We start from the raw sequence: 15353 nt of genomic DNA on the forward strand, positions 1-15353 counted from the left end.
AAATTTCCCACCACTTATTTTACATATTTTCTAACATATATAAAACAAGACAGAACCCATCAACCCATTTCAAAATAATCAATTATTTTTATAATCTTGTTCCAGCTTAGCCCGATTCCCATTATTTCTTTTGGAATACTTAATAACAAACTCTTAAATATCATTTCACTTGTAAAAACTTTTGTAACACTAACTGATAGGATTTACTTTTACATAACATTATTATTGTACCTCATAAAATTAACACTAATCTTTTAATACCTTTAATACCCAGGCACCCAGTTCATATTCGAAATTTCCCAACTGTATTTACTAGTGAATTTATTTCAACCAGGATCTAAACAAGGTCTCCAAAATGAGCTTAACTGTTATGTCTCTTAAGTCTTTGTTTTTCCTTCATAACAATTTTCCTTTACTCATTTTTATCCCCTCCTTGTCACTGATATATTGGGGGAATTTGGTCATTGGTCTTATAAAAAGTGCTACATCCTGGATTTGGCGGTTTTCTTGTGGCACTGCTTACATTTCCTATGAACTGACAGGTCCAGAGGCTTCAAGAGATTCAATTCTGGTTTTGGGGGAAGAGGAGAGGCAGCAAGATACTTCTTAGGCTGTGCATCTCTGATTATAGCTCATCAGGACGCTCATATTGGGTTGCGGTGTTGCCAGTCCGACCCCTGAACTATCATGGTCTTCAACAATCTTTCACACCTTCATTAATGGTTAAGGAGGTGATTTTTTTAAAAAATGTATTCTATTAATTTTTTTTACAGAGAGGAAGGTAGAGGGATAGTTAGAAACATCGAGGAGCGAGAATCATAGATCAGCTGCCGCTTGCACACCCCCTACTAGGGATGTGCCCGCAACCAAGGTATATGCCCTTGACCGGAATGGAGCCTGGGACCTTTCAGGCTGCAGTCCGACGCTCTATCCACTGAGCCAAACCAGTTTTGGCAAGCAGGTGATTTTTAATTTTTAGTCATTTTTCATGTGAATTTTCTTGGATTGCTTCTAGATTTTGAAGTACTCCTTATTTCTGGATTTTATCACTCATTTACTCTTCTAATACCAAATTGGTTTATTTTTTTACCCTAGATCTCCAATCCACTTACTATATCCTGTTTTATAATATAAGGAATGAATACACTTTTATTGTTTTTCAGTTAGATATCCAGTTTTAACAAGAATTGAAGTCTCTTATCCCCACTAATTTGAGATTTTCCCTTTACAAAACCAGATTTTCATATACAGTTAGGTATTTTTGTAGATGTTCCAAATGTCATATATTTTAGATTTGAATGACTGCATCTTTGAGATACTGCTGACCTGTTCCTCTATTCCTTTCTGTAAACTGTGCAAATTAGTTATTATATCTAGAGTCTTAAATTCATGTTTTTTGTTTTGCAATAATATTTCTTAGTGGTGTGGATTTTTCTGACTATAGCATATCAAGAGGCACATAAGTTCTAGAGATTTTAGCCTGGTCCCTCTAGAAAAAGAATTCCATTAACTTTTCAACGGAATGACTTTAGGATCCATGGATGGTCTTTACCTGTTTACATTGTTTTATTAGGAACCACAAAATGACCCCCCTCCCCATCATTTCTGCCATTACTAGGTAATTCTTTTATTTATTTACTTATAACTATATTTTAATTGATTTCCGAAAGGAAGGGACAGGTAGAGATAGAAACATCAATGGTGAGAGAGAATCATTGACTTTCTGCCTGCCCATTACTGGGGATCGAGCTCACAAACCCGGGCAATCAAACCTGGGACCTTCCAGTCCACAGGATGATGCTCTATCCACTGAGCCAAATCAGCTAGAGTGGTAATTCTTCTATTTAAAAAAATCTCCCTTTGGCGTGGGTGGCAGGGATACAATGGCAGAGCAGAGAGATTTTAGGGCAGTGAATATGCTCTGTATATTAGAATGATGGTTGTCCAAGCCTATAAAATGAGTAACACCAAAAGTAAACCCTAAAGTAAACTATGGACTTCAGGTAATTATGATATACTAGAGGCCCAATGCACAAAGATTCATGCAAGAAAGGGCCTTCCTTCCCCTTGCTGCTGGCACCACCTTTTCTCTGACCAGAACCGCCTTTCTGCCTTTCCACGCTGCCCAGAGGCCAGGAGTGGTTGGGGTGGTGCAGAAAGCAAGTGTCCTGCCCCGTCCCTGAAGTGTTTGCATAGGCAAATCAACCCACTATTTTTGAGTTAATTTGCATACTCATGCCTGATTAGCTGTTGCAAAGTTACGGTCAATTAGCATGTTATTCTTTATTAGGTAGATAACAAATGCACCATTCTGATGAATGAGGCTGACAATGGAGAGGCAGGCAATGCATGTGCAGAGATAGAGGGTATATGAGAAATCTCTGTATCTTGCTCTCAATTTTGTTGTTATCCCTTTTTTTCAACTACTCTAAAAGAAAGTCTTTAAAAATAACCCTAAAACTTCCTTCATCAATTATTTGGTTTTCCTGAATACAGTTCACATAAGGAAAGGCAGGATAAATGTTTACTCCTTTATTTTTCAGCTTTTAGACTAATGAGTTAGGGCTCTTATAATTTATTAAAATGACTAATAAATGAGTTTGTTTTTATTGATTTTTTTTTTTTTTTTGAGAGACATCAATTTGTTGTTCCACTTATTTATGCATTCATTGGTTGATTCTTGTATGTGTCCTGACCAGGGATGAAACTGCCAACTATATTGGAGCTATATTGGAACAACACTCCAACTGAGCTACGTGACCAGGGCAATAAATAAGGTTTTTAAAAAATACATAATTATTAATTTATATATTTTCATAGATTTCAACCTATTTAAAAAACAAATAAACACTCATTATTCTTTTTGATGCTCAAACTGTCCTATTTTATTTTAGGTAACCAAAAAACCCTTTCTAGGTTGTTCTTATGACATAACACTATGAGACTTAGATCATCTCCTTGCTTTCTCGCCTAATAAAATGCCCTAGACTCATATTTGAGATTCCTATCCTGGACCTGGAAAGCCATTTCTCCAAAAGGCCCTAGTTCCATTTAGTGGGAAAAGCCCACAATCTGGGGTATCAGAGGGTTTTTAATGTAAGCAAGACATATGCTTTAGAGGTCTCTGCCCACCAGTTGCTAAATAAAGTTCCATTTGCGAAATACATAACATTATACTAGGACTTAAAAAGTAGAAGACTAGATAGGGCGCTGAATTTACAAAGCTTTTCTTTAAAAACAATCAAACAAACAAAAATCTACTTCCTTCTCAGATGTCTAAGAAAATGAAAGGGAATATAAAATGTCATTATAAATGATTCACTGGGTCACAAATCATATTAAATTGCAAGTCAAATCAAATCCTCTTTATATAATTATGGCCAGTGAAAGCTGCACTATAAAGCAGAAATCTATAGCATTTGTGGGGGAAAAAGAAAAATATCAAAACACATATCCAGAGACTCTAGCCCAGCGTTTTTCAACCGCTGTTCCGCGGCACAGATGTTGCCTGGTGTGCCATAGGTGCAGACAAGACAAGAATTTTATAATTTTTCACTATTTTGTTTACTTAATATTTCATAATAAAGTAATTATAAAATACTTTCTTTGTGTTTATTTGATTCCTATTCAAGAGAATTACTTTATATATAGTCAATATAGGCACAGAGTTAAATTTTTTTTAACATTTTCTAATGGTGGTGTGCCTCGTGATTTTTTTCATGAAACAAGTGTGCCTTTGCCCAAAAAAGGTTGAAAAACACTGCTCTAGCCTTTTGAAGTCTGAATATTTGTTGTTTGTTAATCCTCACTGGAGGATATTTTTCCATTGATTTTTAGTGAGAGTGGAAAGGAAGAAATGGGAAGAGAGAAACATCAATCGGTTGCTTTCCACAGGTGCCCGCCACCAGGGGTGCAAACTGCAACCCAGGTATATGCCCTTAACTGGGAATTGAAGAGACCCTTCGGTACACAGACCAATGCTCTAAACAGCCACACCAAGCCGGGCTGGAGTCTAAGCTTTCTATATATTAGCCTTGTGAATCCAAACCTGAATAAACACTCACCTTCTAAATTGGCAACTTCAGGTTCATCTATCTGCACAACCACCTCTTCATACTCTATGGAACTTTCATTGTCAGAATCAGAACTACTTGGTGCCTGCAAGTCTTCAGATACAGGATTGCTAGCCCCTGAATCATGAGAAGTAGTTGGCAAAGAAGGTTGGCTCCTGCTCACTTGAAAGTAAGCATCCAATGGTGGTGCTCTGGACCTATTTATGAAGAAAGGCAATAGAATGTATAATAGACCATTCATAAAAATAACCCAATGTGATTTGGAGGCAAATCCTACTCATTTGAATCCATCTCCAGAACCTTAAATGCTGCCTTTGAACAAAATAGCAGATTTAGGCAGATGATGGCTGGTCTGTATACTCTCTTCCACTCAATTATATTAGCCCACTCTGGAGCTTGACTCTTCTACTAAAAGCTAATTCTACTTTACTGGCCCTTTTCCCTATGTCTTAATACCTTTTAAAAGATATGACTCAGCAATCTGTCAATATTAGGGGATTGAAAAGAGAAAGTGGGCATCGAGAAAAAGGACCGTTGGTCAAATATGGTCTCATGGATTCTGCTGCTAGTTAGGTAGATCAGGCCTTTTGGGATACAGAATGAAGTCTGGCTTCAGTCGTTTCAGCTCTTATTTTAAGACACTAGAGGCCCAGTGCACGAAGTTTGTGCATTTGGGTATCCCTCAGCCTGGCCCGCCCTCTTGCAGTCAGGGAGACCTCAGGGAACATTGAGCCTAGCTTCTGGCTGAGCGGCACTCCATCTGTGGGAGTGCACTGACCACCAGGGGGCAGTTCCTGCCTTGAGCATCTGCCCCCTTGTGGTCAGTTTGCATCTTAGCAACCAGTCATTCCGCCAAAGGGCTGAAACCGGCTCTCTAACATCACCTGAGGGGTCCTGGATTGTGAGAGGACCCAGGACAGGCCGAGGGACCCCAGCAGTGCATAATGGGGACCAGGAAGGGATGCTCTGAATGGTTGAACAGACAACTGGATGACTGGACACTTAACACATTAGGCTTTTATTATATAGGATTATTTTTCTTCTCAAGCTTAAAATCTGGTTAAGATTAAAAACACAACATATCAAAAAAGAACTCAAAATGTTGGGAGCAGATTTAACATCCCAATTCATTCTGGCTGGCTGAGTTTTAACCATAACCACTTTTATACTTCAGTTTTCCTCATTTTCAAGGTAGCAAGCCATACTCCACCCAGAATTAATGACATTTGATATTAAAAATCTAAAAGGGTGTTCTGAACTTTAAAACATACTACCAAGCTAACAATCAAAGTATTAGTGAAAGGTGACCTACTTTAAGTTTTATTTAATTTTATTTTTTAAAATATATTTTATTGATTTTTTTACAGAAAGGAAGGGAGAGGGACAGAGTTAGAAACATCGATGAGAGAGAATCACCAATCAGCTGCCTCCTGTACATCTCCTACTGGGGATGTGCCCACAACCAAGGTACGGTACATGCCCTTGACTGGAATCGAACCTGGGACCCTTCAGTCTGCAGGCCAACGCTCTATCCACTGAGCTAAACCGGTTAGGGCTAGTTTAAGTTTTAATAACTTTTTATGACATTAAGATATACTATTACCCAGAAATATTGGAGATTGCTCATGCAGAAAACTTTTGATTTCTCATAGGATTGCTAAAATTTATGACTAACTAGGGCTTTCTATTAAAAAATGGATGGGGAGAACCCAAGATGGCAGCATAGGTAAACACCTAAACTGTTGCCTTGCACAATTTCAAAACTACAACTAAAAGACAAAACGTTTATCACCCAGAACCGTGGGACAGCTGGCTGAGTGTAAGTTCTACAACAAGAAGGAAAGAGAAAAAAGCATTCAGTGCACAAAAGCTGAAAAGCTGAGGTACAGAGGTGAGCGTGATCTGAACTGGTGGGTGGCGGGTGTTGCTTTCTTCAACGTGAAGGGATACAAGCTCCTGATTACTCTGAAATCCAGTTTCTGGGGAGATGCGCAGGACCCAAATTCCTATGGGGAGAAACTGGTCTGCCTGCCATCGGGTCAGAAAGTGAGGGTGGCTTGCTTGCAGAGCTGCACGAAGGAATAATTGCTTGTTGTGCTGGGGCATGAAGCATGGAGATACGGTCGGAGGTGCGGGGACTGCTGGCTGGCAGCCATTGCTGTTTGCCACACCCTAACCTGGTGACGCCCTGAGACCCTACCCAGCACAACCTACAAACCCACCCAAGCTCCAAGCAGCAGCTTTTGCATATGAATCGCCTTCTCTATCACAGATTAACCTAGCAAACTTGCAATCCGGTTCAGACAGATTCAAAACCTCCAAATCCCAAGCAAAGAAGAGAAAACTGTAGTTCTCCCTGTAGCTCCTGCAGGGTGGCTTCAGACAGTAGCTAACCTGCACCCCATTGGAGATCCAGAAGCCAGTCTACCTAGTGGTCAGTGTGAGATACCAGATTTCAACTCCTCATACCCGTAAGTGACACATTCAAGAGTCAGACTCAGTGAGCACCAAAGCCCCAATGAAACAAGTCCTGCACCATAAGCATGTCTCTAGCACAGCAGTTCTTCCATTATAAACACAGCAGGTCCCCACAGCAAATTAGCCTGGAGATAAATTCCTCCTAGTGTACCAACAGCAATAAAGGCTTAACTACATCAAGACTTTGCACTCAGCCCACAAAGGGGTGTACCAAGAGTGTCCACCTCACGTGATTGGGGAGGCTGAGCTACTGTCACCTATAGTTCACCTACCACACAAAGCCACTCCATCAACACAGAAAGGCAGCCAAAATGCGGAGACACAGAAACATGTCAAGAATGAAAGAAATGGAGGAAAGTAAACTACTGGATGACAGAGTTCAAAACCACATTTATAAGGTTACTCAAAAATCTTCTAAAAACCACTAAGAAACTATTTCTCTCTGTAAACTGGCACTTGGTTTATAAGTGTCATTCTGTGAGGTGGTTAACACAAGTGTCCCCGACCAAGAGCACTCAACTGACTGTACGAACAACCAAGGCTGAGGAATACTGTGAGAGGCGTCTTAGTCAGCCAGTCCCTGGGGATACCACTCTCAACTCTCAGCCCATTTACTCCCTTCAACAGGGGCCCGAAACTGCACTACAAGGTACTGTCACCTATCACACAACTGTGTAAAGTCTTATTTTTGCCTTCATAATCTGAAGGAATAACACCTTAAAATAACAGAGTTGGATGCATTTGTAACTCTTGTTTACCACAGAACTAGGCACCCACCATCTTTGATGGGTCACATCCAGGAGTGACCAGGCCCTACAGAGGCTGGAACCACATTAATAGCAGGCACTTCTACAGTATCAGCAGGATCCATGGAAAAGGACACTGAATCCTGAAACCGAAGGCACAATCCCAATTCCAGAGATACCTCAGACAAATCACAAATTATCTTATCAGCTTCCTCATTTGTAAAAATAGATGACCTAGCCACTGTTTTTAGTACCATCTCACTATTTTCATAGTGTTAAGACAAAAGGATTAAGCTCCTTCTATATCTATGTAGAAAATGAGTCCAATCCAGGTTCAATACCAGCTCTACTTCTTCTGTGTGGTAGCTATGAGACCTTGATCAAAACATTCTTGGGGTCCATAAAATGAATTCTACCTCTTTAAACATGAAAATATTTAAAAGACCACGTATAAAATAAAGTCTTTCAAATAAAGCAGGGGGACATTAAGAACTGGTAAGACATAGACAAGTATTATTCTTTATAATAATCCTGTCAAGACTTGACAGCTTAGCCCTTCACGAGGTAAATTCAAACTGATTGTATGAAAAAATATTTTCAACTCTTCAACATAGTCTCAGATGAGGAAGACTGGAATGCTTCCCACTCTGTCAGATAAGCTCTTAATTCATTCTCCTTTTCACAAGGATTCTCTAAATCTAGCCTACACCACTATGTAGAGTGCCAATAAACAATGGATCTTGGGTGAGTGGAGTGAACTTACAAATTAAGAATTATATAAGATGCAAATGATCTAAAGAAAAGCCAGCCTCTACAAAAGCCATGGCCAATAACCATCTGTTTTCAAAGCATCTGAGTATAACTTATCCCTTGCCTCACCAGAGTGACTCAGTGGTTAAACGCTGTCCTATGCACTAAAAGGTTGCTGGTTCAATTCCCGGCCAGGATACATTAAGGGTTTTCAGATTCCATCTCCGGTTGGGGCACATTGGAAAGGCAACCGATGAATGTTTCTCTCTCTCTCTCTCTCTCTCTCTCTCTCTCTCTGTCTCTGTCTCTGTCTCTGTCTCTGTCTCTGTCTCTCTCCCCCTCCTTTGAGAGGAAAAAAATTAAGTATAGCATGCCCCCTCAATTACTTTGTTAGGTAAATAAAGCAAGCACTTTTATTTTCATCTGACCTGTGAGAAAACAGGGATTCAGAAAAGTTACCTGATTTGTCAAAAGTCACAATGCCTATCTTATCTTAAGCAATACTGGGGTTATGACCAGAGCCCAAGTTCAAAATTCCCAATCTGGTACGAATCCCAAGTACCAGATTGGGAATTTTGCCCATATATTATTACTTACCTGGCATTGTCCGTCCTCTGAGGTCCTCCAGTTCTTGCTCTGCGTGAAGCAGTCCCTCTCCTCCTCCTGGTTCTTACTGGCCCCACACTGTTGTCTGGAGGGGGTCTCAAGAGCTCCAGCATGCCATGAAGTCTCTGTAGCCCATTGATGTAGTTGCTCACTGAGCGCAATGAAGCCACTCGAATGGTGGGGTTAGCATCAGATCCTTGCCCATGGTCCTCTGAAGTTCCTGGATTGATGTTCTCCACATTCTCTTCTCCCAAGAGCTCCACTTCCTCTGTCAGGTCAATGGACACCTGTGGAGCAGGCTGCAGCAGGGGTGGTTCCCCTTGGCTGCTGACCGGTTCAGCAGGAGCAGGCTGCAGCAGACGTGGTCGCTCTTGGCTGCTGACCGGTTCAGCAGGGGCAGGCTGCAGCAGATGTGGTTGCTCTTGGCTGTTGACCCGTTCAGCAGGAGCAGGCTGCAGCAGGGGTGGTTCCCCTTGGCTGCTGACCACTTCAGCAGGGGCAGACTGCAGCAGACGTGGTGGCTCTTGGCTGCTGACCACTTCGGCAGGAGCAGACTGCATTAAGGGTGGTCCCTGCAGGCTGCTGACAAGTTCAGCTGGAGCAAGTTGTCCTAGAGCATTATGATCTAACAGTATCTGAACATCATATTCCATTGCTTCTTGAGCCATCACTGAGGAAGCAATATTTGTAAAAGGTATTAGTAAAATAGTTAAAACATGTCATATAGTTGATATAATCATATCTAGTTTTGTAGAATTCTATTTAAAAACATTCTTGGCAAAACTGAGAAGATTTTAGTGTAGTCAGAGGTGTTTTGGTAATCATCCACTTTTTTCTCTATAACACTTACAGCCAGTTGTCAAGGTCATCCTTTGAAAACATGAAGTCATGTGACCACAGTACGATCTTCTTAAATAGAAATAAGAGGACTGAAATACTGGGTCTGAAAGTAATATCCCATACCTCTTGCAGTTTTCTGTCATGACCTGAATATAGACATTTACTAAATTAATTCAATTACTAAGTAGAAATTACCTAATTTCTCCAAAAAGGCTAAGCAACCTTTATTTACGCCATCCTTTTCATTATGTTTCCCATTTCTAATTCCATTTAACAAATATTTATTAAGCATTGTTACGTAGACACCCCACAGACAAGACACTGCATAACAGAGTTTACATTCTAGCAAATGGGAGAATGTGAAAATTAGACATTGTGATATTTGGTTTTAAGAGTCGGAGGCAAAAAACATCATTTCAGACACAACAGTAAGGGAAGGCCTCTCAGAAAGAATAAAACTGAGCTGAGGAATAAAGGATTAAATGAAGTTGGCACTATAAGAGCCAAGGAAGTTTCATTAGAAAATCAGTACACAGGCCCCTGGCAAGCATGGAATTTGGTGCACTTGAGAAACCCGACAGACCAGTGTAATGAGTACAGTAAGGAAGAGCAGACAACATGGATGAGTTTGATAGGGCAGGACACTGTCACTGAAGGCCTTGTTGGAGAGTTTCTTCTTGTGTTAGGGATGGCCTTTCAGGAAGCAAGATTTCACACCTGGTGACTAGTTTATAAGTTACTATGGGAGGGTAAACTAGTGGTTACGAAGGTTTGGACAAGAGTGGACAGCTTTGCCCTGCCAGTATGGTTGAACATGCAGGAGGCAGTTGATCAATATTTTTCACTCCTAGCACTGAAGGATTCGGGGTGGCTCTGGTCAGGGTGCGTGTGGGAGGCAACAAATTAATGTGTCCCTTTCACATCAGTGTTTCTCTCCGTCTCTCCCCTTCCCTCTCACTCTCTAAAAAGTCAATGGGATTTTACTGTTAGAAAATGACTGGGTCTCTGCCCATATATCTAACAGTAAAATCACACGATTGATAAGGGTTAGCCACTCATACAGAGCTTCCAATACAGAGCTTTCTTTGTAAAAAGATTGCTAGAGAAAAGGACAAACCAGAAGAGTCCTTGAAATGAAAAATAATAAGCAAAATGAGAATGGAAGATAAAGTGGTGGAACTCTTCCAAAAAGTAGAAGAAAAAGATAGCCAATTAAGACAGTAATAAAAATAAAAGATCAAGCCAGGATATATGATTAAGTGAAGTACCAAAAAGAAAGAACTCAGAAAGTGGAGAACAAAATAAAGCAAAACCTTGGGTCAAAATGGAATCATAAACTCTCTTCCAACTAAGAACCCCAACATAGCTGAAACCGGTTTGGCTCAGTGGTGGAGCGTCAGTCTGCTGATTGAAAGGTCCCAGGTTCGATTCCGGTCAAGGGCATGTACATTGGTTGCGGGCACATCCCCGGTAGGGGGTGTGCAATAGGGAGCTGATCAATGTTTCTCTCTCATCGATGTTTCTGGCTGTATTTTTTTTTTTTGCCAACCTGACAAAAAACTAAAAGGTATAATTTTGATTCACTCCCACCAGACAACTCGTGTTGTGTTGGCTGTTGTCATTTTTTTTTTTTTTTTTTTAACTTGACAATCTAGTCATGCCGGCATGGCTCAGTAGTTGAGCACTGACCTATGAACCAGGAGGCCATGGTTCAATTCCCGTGCAGGAGGCAGCCAGCAATGATTCTCTATTATTGGTGTCTCTCCCTCTTCATTCCTTTCTGAAATCAATAAAAATATATTTAGCCGAAACCGGTTTGGCTCAGTGGATGGAGCGTCGGCCTGCAGACTGAAGAGTCCCGGTTAAGGACATGTACCTTGGTTGCGGGCACATCCCCAGTGAGGGGTATGCAGGAGGCAGCTGATGTTTCTCTCTCATCGATGTTTCTGACTCTCTATTCCTCTCTTCCTCTCAGTAATCAATAAAATGCATTAAAATATATATATTTTTTAAAAAAATAAACTTGACAATCTGAGGGGGGAAAAAGTCAGTGCCCCTGATTAAATAGTCAGGTACTGCATGTTTAAAAAACCCTTGACACACACACACACCAGCTGAAAATCTCTGGCCTAGAGCAAAAGAAGGTCCTACTGCGTCCCCCCACCCCCAAGCCTTAAGCAACTGTGACCTCGATTTTCTACTTAGTTGTGCCATCAGCGTTGGGAGTTTAAAATGTTAACCTCCCCAATTCATCTTACCAAGCTTTGTTACTCGGATTCCAATCAATGTCCACCACAGACCGGAGGAGCCGGCACCCCAATGAACAAAATAAGAAGCGGCACCAGGGTGTCAGGCCGCAAGCCGACCTTGGCTCAAATCCTTGCTCGGAAAGCTACTATACCGGGGGGGACCTTAGGCGGGTTTCCCCTAACTAGGTCACCTGTAACATAACAATAATAAAAGTGTGTACGTCGCAGGTGTTGCTGTGAGGTTAAGCTAAATAAAATGTAAAATTAGGTTCTTCAGTCACCTCGGAAGTGATGCAACTGACCAGCGCTCACACGGAGAACAATTATTTGCAAACGAAGAGTTTTAAGGGTCGGCTCCGGGGAGACGGGGCTGGGTAAACTCGGGCCTGCAGCGAACTCGCCTGCGAACACGGTTAACTTCCGGGATCGCTCGGACTTCCTGTCTTCCCCGCCCCCACCCCGACCGCGGGCCTCTCAGCAACCCCGAAACCAGCGGGATTCCGGCGCCTCAGCCCTGACGGTTGGCGCCGCCGAGAACGGCCGAACCTTCTCAGGGCGCGGGGTTCCACTGGGGGCGTCCCTAAGTTCCGCACCCCGGGGCCAAGGTAGGAAGTTATTCCGGAGCCAGAAGTGGGGAGAAGGAAGCGCCCTCACCTGCAGCCGGAAAGACGCAGTCGGGCTCGCGAACCCGCCGCCGTTTGTTTGTTTCTCCGGCGAAATTCACGTCGCCGGACTCCGACCTCCCTTTCTCGGCAGCTCAAGCTGCCCGCCTAAATGGCGGGCGCGGCTTGTTCCTATTGGGCAGTAGTCCCCGGCCGCCGACCAATACCCTCTATTCTTCTTCCTTTGGTCGCCGCTGGCTAAAAGAGCGGCGCTCTCATTGGCTGGTCCTTCGCAAACGGAAGAGGCGGGACCGCGCGCGAGGAGGCCTCTTACAATTGGCTAAAAGCTACGGCCCGCCCCCTCGCGTTCAGAGGAAGCCTCCGTACCGCTCTTTATTTGAACTTTTTGGCGGAAAAAAAGTTGTAAGAAAAAAAGTTTATCAGTACATTTTGGTGGAGAAGATGAAACTATTAAAATGGTGGCTCCTGCTGCTTCTCCCTAACTGTTTAGTAAAGGAGCTGTCTTTAGCCAAAGGCCGGTAATTAATAATTTCAAAGTACCCTCCTTCTTCCCCATCCCGTTTGTATATATTCTCTCTTGGGTTTGGAGAGAGCATGCGAATTTGCTAACATGATCTCTTCAATCCCAAAGCACTGCAATAAATTGCCTGCTACTAAACTGTTGTCACATCACTTTATCAGCTCATATTTTTCAAGCATCTTCCTGAAAGATGAAATCTCGCTAAAATCTAAACCTTTGCACAGACTGCACATTGCCGGAATTTTATTTACTCCGCTGCCAATTTTCAGTGGAAGTGGTAAGCAGAGGAGAGTATAAATAATTGAAAATCTTGGCCAATACGATTAATTACAATATTTTTATCCTGCAAAACCAGCATTAGTATTTTTACTTTCCCCCTTTCCTTACTGTAGCTACTGAGCTTTTAGCATGGCTACTCCCTTGGTTAAAGAAGTTTGTACAACACGAACGGCTGCTTAGTGAAAATTACAGAATGTTGTTAGATGGTTCTGAAAGTATATTCATTCATGTCCACCTAATGGCCAGGTTCAGAGGAAGAGAATAAACAAAGCCAGAAATATATATAGTCTTGTCTCCAATTTTTAAAAGTTACATATAGTTAGGGGGAAAAAAATGTGTTGGCTGTGTTCCCTTTAAGAGTGAAATTCCAAACTTTATGGGTAGAAAATACCAACCTTTCTATTGGCGCGTGGAACCTAAGAAGATTCATTTGATATGAATCACGAGAAGGAATATATCTGCTGAGATGGACTCCCATGATCAACCAAGGGCCCACATTTTACAAATAATAAGAGCTGAGCCACTGTTTGCTGGCAGGGGCTTCTCATGTGCTCTAAATACCAAGCAGAGCTTCCAGCACTAGGCTCTACTTGTTCATGTCTTTCTAGTCAACTGTGAGGGAGCTCCTAAGACCTGCCCTGTCCAATCAGAACTGTCCCGTGGTGACCAATCAATCAGGAGTGGAAGGGTGTGATTATAAAGGAGCATGATAAAACTTTAGTACTTGATGGATATGTTCACTATCTTGATTGTGGTAGTATCTACATAAAAACTTATCAAATTGCACAGTTTAGCCTAAACTGGTTTGGCTCAGTAGATAGAGTGCCAGCCTGGGGACTGAAGGGTCCCAGGTTTGATTCAGGTCAAGGGCATGTACCTTATTTGTGGGTACATCCCCAGTAGGGGGTGTGCAGGAGGCAGCTGATGGATGTTTCTCTCTCATCAATATTTCTAACTCTCTCTCTTCCTCTCTAAAAAGTCAATGAAAATATTTTTAAAAATAAGGAAATTGAAGATTAAAAAATAAAATCAAGTGAATAAAAAACCTGATGAACAGAATAAACAGGTGAATATAATAGAATCAGAGGCATAAAAAGGGAGTGGACTGACAATTCTGGGTGGGGGAAGTGGTGTGGGGGGTGGGGGAAGAGACTGGACAAAAATTGTATACCTATGGATGAGGACAGTGGGGGGTAAAGGAAGAGGGTGGGGTGGAAACTGGGTGGAGGGGAGCAATGGGGGGGGGGAAAGAGGAACAATTGTAATAATCTGAACAATAAAGATTTATTAAACTTTTTTTTGATGAGATGCCAACCTTTAGAAATATGACAACTTACAGAGAAATCTGGATATCCAGCTTCTTCTGACAAAATGTAAAGCTCTGGAAACACTTGCCTGATTTTTTTTAAAAAAAGGCTGAAGTGAGCAGAGGCTGTCCTTAACAATGCTCATCTGTTCACCGAACCCCGCTTCAGGCTAGCACACTCATGGGGTTTTCTTCTGAGACACAATAGCCATTAGAGTTTGCAATATCTGGTAGAAAAACTCTGGAAGTTCATATAGGAAGTAAGGTTGGGGTCAGAGACACAGGCCAGGGGTACCCTAATGGGGAGTTTGTATTTCAGTCACTGGTCAAAAGGAAGACTGAACAGTGTTTGCTTAGTTACTACCATTGTGTAACAAATAATCCCAAAACTTAGTGGCTTAAGACAACAATAATTTATTTAGGTCATAATTTTGTGAATGGGCAGTTTTAAAAAACAAAATATTTTTATTGATTTCAGAGAGGAAGGGAGAGAGAGAAACATCATTGATGAGAATCAGATTGGCTGCCTCCTGCATACCCCCTACCCGGACCTGCAACCTGGGCATGCTCCCTCTACCGGAATTGAACCCAGGACCCTTCAATCTGCAGGTCAATGCTCTAGCCACTGAGCCAAACTGGTGAGGGCTAAAGGGACAGTTTGGTCTGGTTCTTCTGGTGTTGACTGGCCTCACTCATGTGACTGGGCCAACTGGGTTCGGTTGTCCCTGCTTTATGGATCTCTTATCCTCCAGCACAGTAGCCCAGTTCATGTCTGGGTAGGGTTCCAGGAGAGGCAATGGAAATGTATAAGGCCTCTTGAAGCCTTGGCTTGGAATGGGCACACCATCACTTCTGCATTTTATTGGCCAAAGCCACTCACAAT

The 15353-nt window shown here is 42.0% G+C and overlaps 1 protein-coding gene across 4 annotated transcripts in view; it reads right to left on the minus strand.

Moving 5' to 3' along the window:
* Nucleotides 1–12532, minus strand: part of RFWD3 (ring finger and WD repeat domain 3) — a 34660-nt gene extending 22128 nt beyond the window's left edge. Inside the window, exons 1-3 of one of the 4 annotated variants that reach the window (XM_084906708.1) lie at nucleotides 12397–12532; nucleotides 8645–9323; nucleotides 4065–4270 (exon numbers count right to left, since the gene is read on the minus strand). In XM_084906708.1, coding sequence (XP_084762834.1) covers nucleotides 4065–4270; nucleotides 8645–9321 — 883 coding nt within the window. In that variant the 5' untranslated portion in view covers nucleotides 9322–9323; nucleotides 12397–12532. Of the gene's footprint in view, nucleotides 1–4064; nucleotides 4271–8644; nucleotides 9324–11751; nucleotides 11933–12023; nucleotides 12169–12396 lie in introns of those variants that run through there. The other 3 variants (XM_084906706.1, XM_084906709.1, XM_084906707.1) reach the window with 3 other exon arrangements.
* Nucleotides 12533–15353: the final 2821 nt, after the last annotated feature.

Source organism: Pipistrellus hanaki (assembly GCF_964339955.1).
Source record: "Pipistrellus hanaki genome assembly, chromosome: 15".
Taxonomy (NCBI): Eukaryota; Metazoa; Chordata; class Mammalia; order Chiroptera; family Vespertilionidae; genus Pipistrellus; species Pipistrellus hanaki.